This window comes from Cherax quadricarinatus, unplaced genomic scaffold (genome assembly GCF_038502225.1).
Source record: "Cherax quadricarinatus isolate ZL_2023a unplaced genomic scaffold, ASM3850222v1 Contig3451, whole genome shotgun sequence".
NCBI classification, from domain to species: Eukaryota; Metazoa; Arthropoda; class Malacostraca; order Decapoda; family Parastacidae; genus Cherax; species Cherax quadricarinatus.
The window spans coordinates 1-18,616 of NW_027198477.1; the positions used below are offsets into that span (position 1 = coordinate 1).

Genomic DNA, 18,616 nt, shown 5'->3' on the forward strand with positions numbered 1-18,616 from the left:
TCCACATGTTCAAGTTTTCCTTCTTTTCGAATAGTGATCACATTTTATAAACAAAATTTGAAAATGGTTTTTGCATCAATAAAACATAGACATTTAATTATTTTATTTATTCTGGCAAATCATTTGTACAAACCAGAAACATTATTAACGGTTCCAATGATTCTTGTAGGACATCAATAGTAGAATATCACCATGTTTTTTTCTCAGTAAGATTGATCATAATTTTCTTCCTTATTTGTTCATCCATTGCAATAATTCGCTATTTATTTCTTGGTTTTCTGAATATCCTGATTAATTATTCAGAAACATTTCTATGTAAAGAATTTTTATAAACCAAATAAATACATTCTGGTTGTTTTCTTCAGCGGCTTAAAATGTTGAAATAGAATCAAACTTGACCTGACGCTGTGTACACTGATACCTGGTTTTTGATAAGTAGTTATTTTCAGTTGCTCTTAAGGATTTTTCCAGATATTTTTGCCATGATTTTTGTCAGTTTGAAGGAACTTTATTTCCACTTTTCTTTAAAAACTGACAAAATCTTTTTCCCACTGTCCTGGTGTTCATATTTAATAGAGACGTACGTGTACTCACCTAATTGTACTCACCTAATTGTGGTTGCAGGGGTCGATACTCAGCTCCTGGCCCCGCCTCTTCACTGATCGCTACTGGGTCCTCTCTCTGCTTCCTGAGCTTTGTCATGCCTCTTCTTAAAACTATGTATGGTTCCTGCCTCCACTACTTCACTTCCTAACGTCCCTGTGACTCGTCTGAGTCTTCAGCTTCCAGTTGTGACCCCTTGTCCCTGTGTCCCCTCTCTGGAACATCCTATCTCTGTCCACCTTGTCTATTCCCCGCAGTATCTTGTATGTCGTTATCATGTCTCCCCTGACCCTTCTGTCCTCCAGTGTCGTCAGTCCGATTTCCCTTAACCTTTCCTCGTACGACATTCCCTTGAGCTCTGGGACTAGCCTTGTTGCAAACCTTTGTACTTTCTCTAACTTCTTGACGTGCTTGACCAGGTGTGGGTTCCAGACTGGTGCTGCATACTCCAGTATGGACCTAACATACACAGTGTACAGTGTCTTGAACGATTCCTTATTAAGGTATCGGAACGCTATTCTCAGGTTTGCCAGGCGCCCGTATGCTGCAGCAGTTATTTGGTTGATGTGTGCCTCCGGTGATGTGTTCGGTGTTATGGTCACCCCAAGGTCTTTCTCCCTGAGTGAGGTCTGTAGTCTTTGTCCACCTAGCGTATACTCTGTCTGCGGTCTTCTTTGCCCCTCCCCAATCTTCATGACTTCGCATTTCTCTGGATTGAATTCGAGAAGCCAGTTACTGGACCACATGTCCAGCCTGTCCAGGTCTCTTTGCAGTCCTGCCTCATCCTCGTCCGATTTAATTCTTCTCATCAACTTCACGTCATCTGCGAACAGGGACACTTCAGAGTGTATTCCTTCCATCATGTCGTTCACATATATCAAAAACAGCACTGGTCCTGTGTGTGTGTGTGTGTGTGTGTGTGCGTGTGGTCACCTAGTTGTGCTCACCTAGTTGTGGTTACAGGGGTCTAGCCACAGCTCCTGGCTCTGCCTCTTCACTGGCTGCTACTAAGGCACTCTTCCTGCCTCGTGAGCTTTATCATACCTCTTCTCTATGCTGCTTATGGTGTTCACATTTAAGTAATAGAGGCGTGTGTGGGGGGGGAAGGTCGAGGGTGAGTGCTTCCCTGAGTATGTCAGTTCAATTCTTTAACCAGAGGTTTGGTAAGATGGAGAAGGAAGAAGGATGGATAAAGATGGAATGTGGAGGAGGGGAAGGTTTGGGTTGAGGAGAGGGGGAGGGGGAGGGAAGGAGGGGGCCGAAGAGAGAGAGGAGGGGAAGGGGGGGTTGAAGAGAGGCGGAGGGGAAGGTGGGGGTCGAGGAGAGGAGGAGGGGAAGGGAGGGTTGAAGAGAGGGGGGGGGGGGTAGGGGTAGGTGGGGGGTCGAGGAGAGGAGGAGGGGAAGGGAGGGTTGAAGAGAGGGGGAGGGGTAGGTGGGGGTCGAGGAGAGGAGGAGGGGAAGGGAGGGTTGAAGAGAGGGGGAGGGGTAGGGGTAGGTGGGGGGTCGAGGAGAGGAGGAGGGGAAGGGAGGGTTGAAGAGAGGGGGAGGGGTAGGTGGGGGTCGAGGAGAGGAGGGGGAAGGTGGGAGGTGGAGGAGAGGAGGAGGGGAAGGTGGGGGGTCGACGATAGGGGGAGGGGAAGGTGGGAGGTCGAGGAGAGGAGGAGGGGTAGGTGGGGATTGATGTGAGGGGGAGGGGAAGTTGGGGGGTTGAGGAGAGGAAGAGGAGAAGGTGGGGGGTTGAGGGAAGGGAGATGGGAAGGTGGGGGTCGAGGAGAGGAGGAGGGGAAGGGGGGGGTTGAAGAGAGGGGGAGGGGAAGGTGGGGGGTCGAGGAGAGGAGGAGGGGAAGGGAGAGTTGAAGAGAGGGGGGTAATAAGGGTAAGTTTGGATACCCACTTTGTAGTATATCATATTTACAATGAACTTTTTCAGAAATCCAATAAAACTTTTAACAATGACAGAATCATTGTTGTAAATATTTGACGATGTTGGTTCCAATGTTATCAATAAATAATTTGCAAACATTTTTTCATCCTATTTACTGGCTAAGTTAATATTTTAATCAGCTGGAAATTGTAAATAGTTATCGAAGGCTCATCATTAGTGTTTAATTGAAGTGAACATTATGGGAAGTCATGTTGGAAAAGTTCAGAAGTTCATTATCAACTTGAAAAACTTAGAATTTATTGTACCAATAACTAAAACAAACTTCACATTCCAATGTCATGTATTTTTAAATAGAAAGTTGTTAGCGGCATCACAGAATAATTGTGGTGATGTCTCCGGGTAAATGTAACAAAATACAGCTTCGAGCCTTGAAATTATTCTGTTTATCATGTTTGTTTACGTAAACGAGATGAATGTTAATCCTCTCGATAATTTACACCAACTTAGACAAGGTAATATAACCAGAGGTCTGCCACGTTAACTGCTTCACCTCCTCATTTTCCTCCTCAGATCAGACAAATAAATGTATTTTATCTTTTTTTCCCTTATATGGAAAATTGTGGGACCTATAGCCTCGAAGAAGTGGATAAAAGGCCTCAAGGAAAAATAATTGAATTTCTTCCTGAAGCCATTTGAATATTCCACTTTCCCTAAGAGTCCATCTTTTTTTTATACATATTCTTAAAATTAAAATATATTACATTTCGTAAACTTTCGATATTTTGGATTATTTTTACAAAACGAGAGACTAGCTTTTTCAGGAAAATTTTCAGAGGTTAATGACATGCAGTCATTAGCGTCTGATAAAAGACAGCACAATAAGTGTCAGGGGCCCAAGCCTGGTCAACTGCCTCCCAACATACATAAGGGGGATTACCAAGATTCCCATCCAGCAGCCATGATAACTTTTTGTGAAGCAGTCATGGACTGTTGGATTAGCTCTCGTAAGACCACCTAAAAACGAGTTCGTTCCTCATTTCTCCACTGAATTCTTACATTCGTTTTATTTATTATTATTATTATTAAAGATTCGCCGGTATTCTCCCGGCCCGGGCCTTTTCCAAGTGGTGGCCCGGCCATGGATCCCTCTTTAGGGAGTATCTGAGACCTAAGTCTCCCATGGGAGGAGGCACAACTACCTCCTCATCTTTGGGACTAACTGTCCACAGACCTAGCCACAAGCTAGGCCTCTCTGGTCTGCCATCCCCGCCCCAAGGGGCCATATATATATATATATATATATACATATATATATATATATATATATATATATATATATATATATATATATATATATATATAAGATTATTAAATAATCATCTTTTATTAACTTCAAGTCAAAAAAATATCCTCGAGAAACGCAGTTTCCTACCTATACTGTAGTATGAAAAAAAAAAAAAAAAACACTATGGGAAAAAATCGTGCTCTGGGGCGTTCCACATCCCATCATTGTTCTGTCATCAGATATTTAAGTAAATACCAGTCATCATGAAGTTGATAGTGTGTGTCATCACTAAGGAATTAATTAGTGAGAGTTATGAAGTCTTGTGAACAACGATGATTCCAGGATTCGTATCATTCGTTTACACATAGATAGTTTACATACTTTTCTATCTTAAAGATTAGTGTATTCTGGTTATTTTATGGTACTACAGATTGTCTTTCAAATTAACGAAGTACTTTACAGACTCTTTAAACAATTAGTCTCCAAATATAATTAAATACTATCAAGAAGTCTTATTTTTATTGCTGCTGTTGGAGTGACAAATTTTATTCTTTCAAATATCTTCCGTCTTTCGTAATATGAATTTATTGCACTTAATGCTTTTTAAATATCAGGAATAGTAAATTACATTTCACTGTTGCACATTTATTTACATAGCTTTCTTGAATAAGTTGTAATATATAACATAATATCAAAGTCACAGTTCAATTAACCATAGACAGGAGCTGCAGTGTAGGTCTGGTGTGTTGGGTGCTGGGCCTGGCCCTGGTAAGTCACTTCAGCCACGAAACCAGAGTCACCATTAACAGTGTAGACTACATTTTCAACACGACCATCGGGAAGAAGCACGTGATAAGAGCCATGGGTGTTGTCGCCGTCACGAGACTCTTGTTGACCGTAGTCGTTACCTGACTGGTCGTCTTTGACGGTCCAGTTGAAGTCGTACTGAGCAGGAGCCTTAAAAAAGAAGTGTTATGTTTTCTGTGCTGGATATTGTTTCCTTGGAAATAGCCAGGATAATGACATAAATTATTATCATGCTGATGTTAAGCTTTTTTTTTTTAAATATAGCTTCAAAAATATATAGAAAATCTTATCCAATTTGAACGATAATTACCTGAGGACCAGGAACGCCGTATGTTGGGGTAGGTGACGTATAGGTGGGATGAGACTGAGGGTGGGACATCGTCCCTGCTACAAAAAGTGCCACTAAAACAACCTGCCAAAGTTCGTAATTTTAAATAAAAAAACCTTTTCATTATATTAAGAACTTTTAGAGAAATTTATATTAATGAAAAAGACGACGAGTTTAAAAATTTAGACAGCAAAATTGCAAGTATTATTGCCAGAAAAATCGCCAGCACCTCATATTATTTTATTCTTTGTCACTGTAAGAGATGTGAGTTTAATAATACTCTGTAGACTGAAATATTAATACGTTACACATGGGTACAGTAAATATAACACTATCACTATACCTTGAGAAACATGTTTAGTGACTAAGTGGGATGAGACTGATGCTTCGGCATGAATACAGTGACTTACATACCAGGAGCCTCACTCCAAGTTCATGACGTCACAACCTTGACAGTTACTTGTGTCGTCCCCAATACAATTATATTTTAACTCTGCTGCATTTTCTTAGAATAACAAAATAATAAATAACAAAAGTAATAATTAAAATAATATTGTAATTTTTCTTATTAATTTTATTAATATCGAATACAGAGCTTTGAAAAAGTAACTTTAATATTATGCATTATCATAAGTTTAGGGATATATTTATTCGTATAACCAGAAATGATTATAAATGTGACCATAATTTTTAAAGGGGTGGATCGGTAAACCAGCGGAAGGCCTCAGTCAGATGACCAAAAAATCTAAAGGCGGGTCATCATCTGACTAAGATCCGTGTCAGGAAACACTTGTCCTGTTTTCTGACGAACCTTACCTAACCTAATCTAATTATTCTTATATCAGGTTCACATATCAGTATCATCTGTGCTTTTAATAATATCTTTGATGATATTAATCTTCAGAGTAAATCGGAAATATCACATGAACTTTATTTTTTATTTTTTTTCCACAAGTATATGGAATATAGAAAAGGTTGTTTAACTATTTATATTAAATTTATATACACAATGTTAAGTCTATATATTCTGACTGAAACATGAAAGTGATAACTATTCTTATCCTGAAAAACAAAACATTCTGTTGTGAATAAGGTCATTTTAAATCCTAAGAGATACACCAAATCTGCATACACGAATCACTTCCCATGCAAGTAAAAAAATTACACAGTATACGGCGCCCAAAACTGTTCAACAACCTCCATCACAAATAAAGGTGAATGATAACAGAACTGGACAGATACCTATAGTTAGTGCCCGATCAACCAGGTTATGGTTCGTATATCGGACTGTGTGTGGCCAGCAGTAACAACCTTCTTAATCAGGCCCTGATCCACCTAGTGGTCTGGTAGGTGACCGGGCCATAGGGGTGTTGACAACCAGAACCTCCAGGTAGTTTCCAGGTGGCAAATGGTGAGAAGTAAGGAACGGTCGCTTGTTTCTGCAGTATAGTTCCAAATGGTTCCTGGCATTGCTAGTATTTTCACTGTTACAATATGTTCATGCTTTAATATCTTCTCTCAGTTTTTTTCTATTTGAGTTTTCATATAAATACCCAAAGGAATATGATCCACATTCGTGATTTTTAAGTATAACTGTATAAGCAAATAATATATTTCATACTTTAGTAGTGTGAGTAATTGGTCCATGGATTTTATACATATTCTGAGAGGAAATATTGGAATATTTTTAGTGTCTTGAACAAGCTACAAAAAATATGAGAAGAGAGTTACTAAAAATATGTCTCAGCTTTACAATAAACTATCACGATATAATAATGAAGAACTAAGCTCTCACTCAACCCAGAAGACGCGGTTTTTGTCATTCATTCAGAAACGGAGTTCTCTTTATGTACTCTGATTGGGATCCAGACTTACTTTATCTTCCTTCACTCAATACATATATTTCAACCTCATAATTAAAACTTTTGTATTATTCTAATCAAATTTTGTCTCCTATTTCCCAAGTGCAAAACAACCCTTTTAGAATTAGTGTTCCCAATCTGTGTTCAAAAAAACCTGTAGTATATTTTTTCCATTTGTTTTACTGCCTAACGTAAATAAAAGTCCTGGATCCTATGGGTATACGACCTGATTAGTCTAAAGGCATTTATACTTTTAAAACAGAAAAAGAAACCACTCTAGGACCAGTTTGCACCTTCATATTAAATGTAGAGACAATACTAAATTTATTACAAGGACACAAAAACTCACCTATACAAACATATATATATATATATGTATATATATATATATATATATATATATACATATAAATATATATATATATATATAAATATATAAATATATATATATATATATGTATATATATATATATATATATATATATATATATATATATATATATATATATATATATATATATATATATATATATATATATATATATAAGATGAATCATTGAATTGATGAGGGGAAAAGGATGAGTGGTGCACTTAGGAGTCTGTGAAAGGAAAGAACTTTGCTCCTGGAAGCAAAGAGGGGAATGTATGAGAGTATAGTTAATGTATATATATATATATATATATATATATATATATATAATACATATATGTATATATATATAATACATATATATATATATATATATGTATATATGTATATATATATATATATATATATATATATATATATATATATATATATATATATATATATATATATATATATATATATATATATATATATATATATATATATATATATATATATATATATATATATATATATATTTAAACAAGTCAGCAGTCTCCCAACGAGGCAGGGTGACCCAAAAAGAAAGAAAATCCCCAAAAAGAAAATACTTTCATCATTCAACACTTTCACCTCACTCACACATAATCACTGTTTTTGCAGAGGTGCTCAGAATACAACAGTTTAGAAGCATATACGTATAAAGATACACAACATATCCCTCCAAACTGCCAATATCCCAAACCCCTCCTTCAGAGTGCAGGCATTGTACTTCCCATTTCCAGGACTGAAGTCTGGCTATATAAAAATAACCAGTTTCCCTGAATCCCTTCACTAAATATTACCCTGCTCACACTCCAACAGCTCGTCAGGTCCCAAATACCATTCGTCTCCATTCACTCCTATCGAACACGCTCACGCACGCCTGATGGAAGTCCAAGCCCCTTGCCCACAAAACCTCCCTTACCCCTTCCTTCCAACCTTTTCGAGGACGACCCCTACCCCGCCTTCCTTCCCCTACAGATTTATACGCTCTCCATGTCATTCTACTTTGATCCATTCTCTCTAAATGACCAAACCACCTCAACAACCCCTCTTCAGCCCTCTAATACTTTTATTAACTCCACACCTTCTCCTAATTTCCACACTCCGAATTTTCTGCATAATATTTACACCACACATTACCCTTAGACAGGACATCTCCACTGCCTCCAACCGCCTCGCTGCAGCATTTACAACCCAAGCTTCACACCCATATAAGAGTGTACCATATAAGAGTACTACTATACTTTCATACATTCCCTTCTTTGCCTCCATAACGGTATATACTCAATACCACTTGCCTTTCATCAATTCTATGATTAACCTCATCCTTCAAAAAAAAAAAAACCTACTTAAACCAACGCCTGACCATGGCTACTTCTCGTACTGACAAACACACACCTCTCCTGCTCCTGTCCTGTCCTGGCTACTATTCAGGTCTAGTATGCGTGCCATTTCAGAACAAATCCCGGCAACTGATATTATATATGGATCGTTTTTTATATAATATTCTCTACATTACACTATGTAATAATACATAAAATTATGATTCAGAAAGTGAACCATCAAGATTTAGCGATACACACTATTGTTTTCCAATAGTTCTTTTCAAAGGCATTTAAAACATTTATATTATTTATGGAAAATTTGAAGAAAATATTTTGGATTTCATATTAAGTTCTTTGGGTAATTTATGCTAATGCTGAAGATTACGTTTTGAAATTACATTATTTTGGTCTCAGTAAATATAACATTTAAAAAGCAGTTTAGTTTTCATATTTTGTATTATATAATAACGTATCTGGACTGGTTTCTTATTATCTTTTACCTGATTAATGAATACGTTTGAACATTAATTAGCAATGGAAAAATAAGAGAAATTTTTTCTTTACTGCAATATTGGAACCGAACTGAAAGTGTTAAAAAAATTATGAATTGAGAGGTATTCATGACTCGTTGTTTACACATTGATAGTTTACATACTTTTCTATCTTGAAGATTAACGTATTTCAGTTCTTACTTTATGGTACTACTGATTGTTTTCAGATTAATGAAGTACCTTTTGATCTCTTTAAACAATTAGTCTCCAAACAAATAAATGCCAAGAAGTGTCACTTTCATGACTGCTGTGATTACAATATTTTTACTGTAGTATAATAAAGAAGTATATAACTTATTGACAAAGTTGATATCTTCCGTCAATTGTAAAATGAATTTTTTGGCACACTTCATATATTTTTAAATATCAGGAAAAGTAAAATATATTTCATTGATGCATATTTATTTACATAACTTTCATGAATAAGTTGTAATATGTAATATAATATCAATGTCACTGTTCATTTAACCATAGACAGGAACTGGAGTGTAGGTCTGGTGTGTTGGGTGCTGGGCCTGGCCCTGGTAAGTCACTTCAGCCACGTAGCCAGAGTCACCGTTAACAGTGTAGACTACAGTTTCAACACGACCATCGGGAAGAAGCACGTGATAAGAGCCATGGGTGTTGTCGCCGTCACGAGACTCTTGTTGACCGTAGTCGTTACCAGACTGGTCATCTTTGACGGTCCAATTGAAATCGTACCGAGCAGGAGCCTGAAAAAAGAAGAAAGAAGTGTTATGTTTTCTGTGCTGAATATTGTTTTCTTGGAAATAGCCAGGATCATGACATCTTATTATCATGCTCATCTTAAGCTTTTTTTTTTTAAATATAGCTTCAAAAATATATAGAAAATCTTGTCCAATTTGGACGATATTTACCTGAGGACCAGGAACGCCGTATGTTGGGGTAGGTGACGTATAGGTGGGATGAGACTGAGGGTGGGACATCGTCCCTGCTACAAAAAGTGCCACTAAAACAACCTGCCAAAGTTCGTAATTATATGTAAGAAAATCCTTTTCATTATATTAAGAACTTTTAGAGAAATTTATATTAATGAAAAAGACGACGAGTTTAAAAATTAGACAGCAAAATTGCAAGTGTTATTGCCAGAAAAATCGCCAGCACCTCATGTTATTTTATTCTTTGTCACTGTAAAAGATGTGAGCTTAATAATACTCTGTAGACTGAAATATTAATACGTTACACATGGGTACAGTAAATATAACACTGTCACTATACCTTGAGAAACATGTTTAGTGACTAAGTGGGATGAGACTGATGCTTCGGCATGAATCCAGTGACTTTTATACCAGGAGCCTCACTCCAAGTACATGACGTCACAACCTTGACAGTTACTTGTGTCGTCCCCAATACAATTATATTTTAACTCTGCTGCATTTTATTAGAATAACAAAATAATAAATAACAAAAGTAATAATTTAAATAATATTGTAATTTTTCTTATTAATTTTATTAGTATCGAATATAGAGCTTCGAAAAAGCAACTTTAATATTATGCATTATCATAAGTTTAGGGATATATTTATTCTTATAACTAGAAATGGTTATAAATATGACCATAATTTTTAAAGGGGTGAATCGGTAAGCCAGCGGAAGGCCTCGGTCAGATGACCAAAAGCTCTAAAGGCGGGTCATCATCTGACTAAGACCCGCATCAGGAAACACTTGTCCTGTTTTCTGACGAACCTTACCTAACCTAATCTAATTATTCTTATATCAGGTTCACATATCAGTATCATCTGTGCTTGTAACAATATCTTTGATGATATTATTCTTCAGAGTAAATCGGAAATATCACATGAGCTTTATTTTTTATTTTTTTCCACAAGTATATGGAATATAGAAAAGGTTGTTTAACTATTTATATTAAATTTATATACACGATGTTAAGTCTATATATTCTGACTGAAACATGAAAGTGATAATTCCTCTTATCCTGAAAAACAAAACATTCTGTTGTGAATAAGGTCATTTTAAATCCTAAGAGATACACCAAATCTACATACACGAATCGCTTCCCATGAGAGTAAAAAATCTTACACAGTAAGTATACGGCGCCCAAAACTGTTCAACAACCTCCATCACAAATAAAGGTGATTAATAACAGAACTGGACAGATACTTATAGTTAGTGCCCGATCAACCAGGTTATGGTTCGTATATCGGACTGTGTGTGGCCAGCAGTAACAACCTTCTTAATCAGGCCCTGATCCACCTAGTGGTCTGGTAGGTGACCGGGCCATAGGGGTGTTGACCACCAGAGCCTCCAGGTAGATTCCAGGTGGCAAAGGGTGAAAAGTAAGGAACGGTCGCTTGTTTCTGCATTATAGTTCCAAATGGTTCCTGGCATTGCTAGTATTTTCACTGTTACAATATGTTCATGCTTTAATATCTTCTCTCAGTTTTTTTCTATTTGAGTTTTCATATAAATACCCAAAGGAATATGATCCACATTCGTGATTTTTAAGTATAACTGTATAAGCAAATAATATATTTCATACTTTAGTAGTGTGAGTAATTGGTCCATGGATTTTATACATATTCTGAGAGGAAATATTGGAATATTTTTAGTGTCTTGAACAAGTTACAAAAAATATGAGAAGAGAGTTACTAAAAATATGTCTCAGCTTTACAATAAACTATCACGATATAATAATGAAGAACTAAGCTCTCACTCAACCCAGAAGACGCGCTTTTTTAGTCATTCATTCAGAAACGGAGTTCTCTTTATGTACTCTGATTGGGATCCAGACTTACTTTATCTTCCTTCACTCAATACATATATTTCAACCTCATAATTGAAACTTTTGTATTATTCTAATCAAATTTTGTCTCCTATTTCCCAAGTGCAAAATAACCCTTTTAGATTTATTGTTCCCAATCTGTGTTCAAAAAAACCTGTAGTATATTTTTTCCATTTTTTTTACTGCCTAACGTAAATAAAAGTCCTGGATCCTATGGGTATACGACCTGATTAGTCTAAAGGCATTTATACTTTTAAAACAGAAAAAGAAACCACTCTAGGACCAGTTTGCACCTTCATATTAAATGTAGAGACAATACTAAATTTTTTACAAGGACACAAAAACTCACCTATACAAACATATATATATATATATATATATATATATATATATATATATATATATATATATATATATATATATATATATATATATATATATATATGAGATGAATCATTGAATTGATGAGGGGAAAAGGATGAGTGGTGCACTTAGGAGTCTGTGAAAGGAAAGAACTTTGCTCCTGGAAGCAAAGAGGGGAATGTATGAGAGTATAGTTTTATCAACACTCTTGTATGGGTGTGAAGCATGGGTGGTGAATGTTGCAACGAGAAGAATGCTGTAAGCAGTAGAGGTGTCATGTCTGAGGGAAATGTGTGGTGTGAATATAAAGCAGAAAATTCGTAGTTTGGAAATTAGGAGGTGAGGGATTACCAAAACTTATCCAGAGGGCTGAGGAGGGGTTATTGATGTGGTTCGGCCATGTATGGAACAAAACAAAATGACTTCGAGAGTGTATAAATCTGTAGTGGAGGGAAGGCGGGGTAGGGGTCGGCCAAGAAGGGTTGGAGGGAGGGGGTAAAGGAGGTTTAGTGTGCGAGGGGCTTGGACTTTGAGCAAGCGTGCATAAGCGTATTTGATAAGAGTGAATGGAGACAAAAGGTTTTTAATACTTGACGTGATGTTGGAGGGTGAGCAAAGTAACATTTATGAAGGGATTCAGGGAAACCGGCAGGCCGGACTTGAGTCCTGAAGGAGTGGTGGTAATGTAATGTAGTGTAAAGCACCCTTCTGGCAAGACAGTGATGGAGTGAACGATGAAAGTTTTCCTTTCTCGGGCCACCCTGCCTTGGTGGTAAAAAAAAATGTATAATATATATATATATATATATATATATATATATATATATATATATATATATATATATATATATATATATATATATATTTAACAAGTCGGGCGTCTGCCACCGAGGCAGGGTGACCCAAAAAGAAAGAAAATCTCCAAAAAGAAAATACTTTCATCATTCAACACTTTCTCCTCACCCACACATAATGAATGTTTTTGCAAAGGTGCCCAGAAATACAACAGTTTAGATGCATATAAGTATAAAGATACACAACATATCCCTCCAAACTTCCAATATCCCAAACCCCTCCTTCAGAGTGCAGGCATTGTACTTCCCATTTCCAGGACTCAAGTCCGGCTATATAAAAAATAACCAGTTTCCCTGAATCCCTTCACTAAATATTACCCTGCTCACACTCCAACAGCTCGTCAGGTCCCAAATACCATTCGTCTCCATTCACTCCTATCGAACACACTCACGCACGCCTACTGGAAGTCCAAGCCCCTGGCCCACAAAACTTCCCTTACCCCTTCCTTCCAACCTTATCGAGGACGACCCCTACCCCGCCTTCCTTCCCCTACAGATTTATACGCTCTCCATGTCATTCTACTTTGATCCATTCTCTCTAAATGACCAAACCACCTCAACAAACCCTCTTCAGGTCTCTGAGTAATACTTTTATTAACTCCACACCTTCTCCTAATTTCCACACTCCGAATTCTCTGCATAATATTTACACCACACATTGCCCTTAGACAGGACATCTCCACTGCCCCCAACCGCCTCCTCGCTGCAGCATTTACAACCCAAGCTTCACACCCATATAAGAATGTAGGTACTACTATTTTTTCATACATTCCCTTCTTTGTCTCCATAACGTTTTTTGTCTCCACATATACCTCAATGCACCACTTGCCTTTTTTCCTTCATCAATTCTATGATTAACCTGATCCTTCATAAATCCATCCGCTGACACATCAACTTCCAAATATCTGAAAACATTCAGTTCTTCGATACTCCTTCTCCCCAATTTGATATCCAATTTTTCATTATCTAGATCATTTGATACCCTCATCACCTTACTCTTTTCTATGTTCACTTTCAACTTTCTATCTTTACAACATACAACCTACTCTACTACATATCAAAATCCCTCACCTTTACTTATTTACATTAGCTCACTAGCACACTGCTGCTAGTGAGTAAAACACTATCATTTATAAATAGGGAGGCTCCATGACAGCCCCCCCTTTCTGCAGGCTGTACGAGTACTCTCCCGAAACACTGCACACTAGGGCCTTACATGAGAGCACTTAAACCAATAAAATAACCTTCGGTATAAATTTACAAAAAAAAAAAAAAACAATAAAAAAAAACTCACCTACTTACACCAACGCCTAAGCATGGCGACTTCCCGTACTGACAAGTACACACCTCTCCTGCTCCTGTCCTGTCCTGGCTACTATTCAGATCTAGTATGCATGCGATTTCAGAACAAATCCCGGCAACTGATATTATATATGGATCGTTTTTTTTAAAATATTCTCTACAATACACTATGTAATAATACCTAAAAGTATGATTCAGAAAGTGAACCATCAAGATTTAGCGATACACACTATTGTTTTCCAATAGTTATTTTCAAAGGCATTTAAAACATTTATTTAATTGATGGAAAATTTGAAGAAAATATTTTGGATTTCATATTAAGTTCATAGGTTAATTAATGCTAATGCTAAAGATTACGTTTTTAAATTACATTATTTTGGTCTCAGTAAATATAACATTTAAAAAGAAGTTTAGTTTTCATATTTTGTATTATACGTATCTGGACTGGTTTCTTATTATCTTTTCCCTGATTAATGAATACGTTTAACATTAATTAGCAATGGAAAAATAAGAGAAATCTTTTCTTTACTGAAATATTTTGGACAGAAACTGAAAGTGTTAAAAAATTATAAATTGAGAGGTATCCATGACTCGTTGTTTACACATTGATAATTCAGATACTTTTCTTACTTTATGGTACTACTGATTGTTTTCAGATTAATGAAGTACCTTTTGATCTCTAAACAATTATTCTCCAAACAAATAAATGCCAAGAAGTGTCACTTTCATGACTGCTGTGATTACAATATTTTTACTGTAGTATAATAAAGAAGTATATAGCTTATTGACAAAGTTGATATCTTCCGTCAATTGTAAAATGAAATTTTTTGGCACACTTCATATATTTTTAAATATCAGGAAAAGTAAAATATATTTCATTGATGCATATTTATTTACATAACTTTCATGAATAAGTTGTAATATGTAATATAATATCAATGTCACTGTTCATTTAACCATAGACAGGAACTGGAGTGTAGGTCTGGTGCGTTGGGTGCTGGGCCTGGCCCTGGTAAGTCACTTCAGCCACGTAGCCAGAGTCACCGTTAACAGTGTAGACTACAGTTTCAACACGACCATCGGGAAGAAGCACGTGATAAGAGCCATGGGTGTTGTCGCCGTCACGAGACTCTTGTTGACCGTAGTCGTTACCAGACTGGTCATCTTTGACGGTCCAATTGAAATCGTACCGAGCAGGAGCCTGAAAAAAGAAGAAAGAAGTGTTATGTTTTCTGTGCTGAATATTGTTTTCTTGGAAATAGCCAGGATCATGACATCTTATTATCATGCTCATCTTAAGCCTTTTTTTAAATATAGCTTCAAAAATATATAGAAAATCTTGTCCAATTTGGACGATATTTACCTGAGGACCAGGAACGCCGTATGTTGGGGTAGGTGACGTATAGGTGGGATGAGACTGAGGGTGGGACATCGTCCCTGCTACAAAAAGTGCCACTAAAACAACCTGCCAAAGTTCGTAATTTTATATAAGAAAATCCTTTTCATTATATTAAGAACTTTTAGAGAAATTTATATTAATGAAAAAGACGACGAGTTTAAAAATTAGACAGCAAAACTGCAAGTATTATTGCCAGAAAAATCGCCAGCACCTCATGTTATTTTATTCTTTGTCACTGTAAGAAATGTGAGCATAATAATACTCTGTAGACTGAAATATTATTATTATCACACTGGCCGATTCCCACCAAGGCAGGGTGGCCCGAAAAAGAAAAACTTTCACCATCATTCACTCCATCACTGTCTTGCCAGAAGGGTGCTTTACACTACAGTTTTTAAACTGCAACATTAACACCCCTCCTTCAGAGTGCAGGCACTGTACTTCCCATCTCCAGGACTCAAGTCCGGCCTGCCGGTTTCCCTGAATCCCTTCATAAATGTTACTTTGCTCACACTCCAACAGCACGTCAAGTATTAAAAACCATTTGTCTCCATTCACTCCTATCAAACACGCTCACGCATGCCTGCTGGAAGTCCAAGCCCCTCGCACACAAAACCTCCTTTACCCCCTCCCTCCAACCCTTCCTAGGCCGACCCCTACCCCGCCTTCCTTCCACTACAGACTGATACACTCTTGAAGTCATTCTGTTTCGCTCCATTCTCTCTACATGTCCGAACCACCTCAACAACCCTTCCTCAGCCCTCTGGACAACAGTTTTGGTAATCCCGCACCTCCTCCTAACTTCCAAACTACGAATTCTCTGCATTATATTCACACCACACATTGCCCTCAGACATGACATCTCCACTGCCTCCAGCCTTCTCCTCGCTGCAACATTCATCACCCACGCTTCACACCCATATAAGAGCGTTGGTAAAACTATACTCTCATACATTCCCCTCTTTGCCTCCAAGGACAAAGTTCTTTGTCTCCACAGACTCCTAAGTGCACCACTCACTCTTTTTCCCTCATCAATTCTATGATTCACCTCATCTTTCATAGACCCATCCGCTGACACGTCCACTCCCAAATATCTGAATACGTTCACCTCCTCCATACTCTCTCCCTCCAATCTGATATTCAATCTTTCATCACCTAATCTTTTTGTTATCCTCATAACCTTACTCTTTCCTGTATTCACCTTTAATTTTCTTCTTTTGCACACCCTACCAAATTCATCCACCAATCTCTGCAGCTTCTCTTCAGAATCTCCCAAGAGCACAGTGTCATCAGCAAAGAGCAGCTGTGACAACTCCCACTTTGTGTGTGATTCTTTATCTTTTAACTCCACGCCTCTTGCCAAGACCCTCGCATTTACTTCTCTTACAACCCCATCTATAAATATATTAAACAACCACGGTGACATCACACATCCTTGTCTAAGGCCTACTTTTACTGGGAAAAAATTTCCCTCTTTCCTACATACTCTAACTTGAGCCTCACTATCCTCGTAAAAACTCTTCACTGCTTTCAGTAACCTACCTCCTACACCATACACTTGCAACATCTGCCACATTGCCCCCCTATCCACCCTGTCATACGCCTTTTCCAAATCCATAAATGCCACAAAGACCTCTTTAGCCTTATCTAAATACTGTTCACTTATATGTTTCACTGTAAACACCTGGTCCACACACCCCCTACCTTTCCTAAAGCCTCCTTGTTCATCTGCTATCCTATTCTCCGTCTTACTCTTAATTCTTTCAATTATAACTCTACCATACACTTTACCAGGTACACTCAACAGACTTATCCCCCTATAATTTTTGCACTCTCTTTTATCCCCTTTGCCTTTATACAAAGGAACTATGCATGCTCTCTGCCAATCCCTAGGTACCTTACCCTCTTCCATACATTTATTAAATAATTGCACCAACCACTCCAAAACTATATCCCCACCTGCTTTTAACATTTCTATCTTTATCCCATCAATCCCGGCTGCCTTACCCCCTTTCATTTTACCTACTGCCTCACGAACTTCCCCCACACTCACAACTGGCTCTTCCTCACTCCTACAAGATGTTATTCCTCCTTGCCCTATACACGAAATCACAGCTTCCCTATCTTCATCAACATTTAACAATTCCTCAAAATATTCCCTCCATCTTCCCAATACCTCTAACTCTCCATTTAATAACTCTCCTCTCCTATTTTTAACTGACAAATCCATTTGTTCTCTAGGCTTTCTTAACTTGTTAATCTCACTCCAAAACTTTTTCTTATTTTCAACAAAATTTGTTGATAACATCTCACCCACTCTCTCATTTGCTCTCTTTTTACATTGCTTCACCACTCTCTTAACCTCTCTCTTTTTCTCCATATACTCTTCCCTCCTTGCATCACTTCTACTTTGTAAAAACTTCTCATATGCTAACTTTTTCTCCCTTACTACTCTCTTTACATCATCATTCCACCAATCACTCCTCTTCCCTCCTGCACCCACTTTCCTGTAACCACAAACTTCTGCTGAACACTCTAACACTACATTTTTAAACCTACCCCATACCTCTTCGACCCCATTGCCTATGCTCTCATTAGCCCATCTATCCTCCAATAGCTGTTTATATCTTACCCTAACTGCCTCCTCTTTTAGTTTATAAACCTTCACCTCTCTCTTCCCTGATGCTTCTATTCTCCTTGTATCCCATCTACCTTTTACTCTCAGTGTAGCTACAACTAGAAAGTGATCTGATATATCTGTGGCCCCTCTATAAACATGTACATCCTGAAGTCTACTCAACAGTCTTTTATCTACCAATACATAATCCAACAAACTACTGTCATTTCGCCCTACATCATATCGTGTATACTTATTTATCCTCTTTTTCTTAAAA

At 37.4% G+C, this 18,616-nt stretch overlaps 3 protein-coding genes across 3 annotated transcripts; all 3 read right to left on the reverse strand.

Annotated features, from left to right (window-relative positions):
• Positions 1-4,408: 4,408 nt before the first annotated feature.
• LOC138852032 (cuticle protein 7-like) lies at positions 4,409-4,988 on the reverse strand. The gene is made up of 2 exons (XM_070081646.1): positions 4,891-4,988; positions 4,409-4,730 (listed from the first exon to the last, which is right to left on the reverse strand). Exons 1-2 carry the CDS (start codon positions 4,957-4,959, stop codon positions 4,482-4,484), a joined length of 318 nt encoding a protein of 105 aa, XP_069937747.1. The 5' UTR covers positions 4,960-4,988; the 3' UTR covers positions 4,409-4,481.
• A 4,437-nt stretch (positions 4,989-9,425) lies between these two features.
• LOC138852027 (cuticle protein 19-like) lies at positions 9,426-10,041 on the reverse strand. Its single transcript, XM_070081641.1, has 2 exons — positions 9,919-10,041; positions 9,426-9,753 (listed from the first exon to the last, which is right to left on the reverse strand). The coding sequence occupies exons 1-2, from the start codon at positions 9,985-9,987 to the stop codon at positions 9,505-9,507; spliced, it is 318 nt and encodes a 105-aa protein (XP_069937742.1). The 5' UTR covers positions 9,988-10,041; the 3' UTR covers positions 9,426-9,504.
• A 5,161-nt stretch (positions 10,042-15,202) lies between these two features.
• LOC138852030 (cuticle protein 19-like) lies at positions 15,203-15,784 on the reverse strand. The gene is made up of 2 exons (XM_070081644.1): positions 15,687-15,784; positions 15,203-15,524 (listed from the first exon to the last, which is right to left on the reverse strand). The coding sequence occupies exons 1-2, from the start codon at positions 15,753-15,755 to the stop codon at positions 15,276-15,278; spliced, it is 318 nt and encodes a 105-aa protein (XP_069937745.1). The 5' UTR covers positions 15,756-15,784; the 3' UTR covers positions 15,203-15,275.
• Between the last annotated feature and the right edge of the window lie 2,832 nt (positions 15,785-18,616).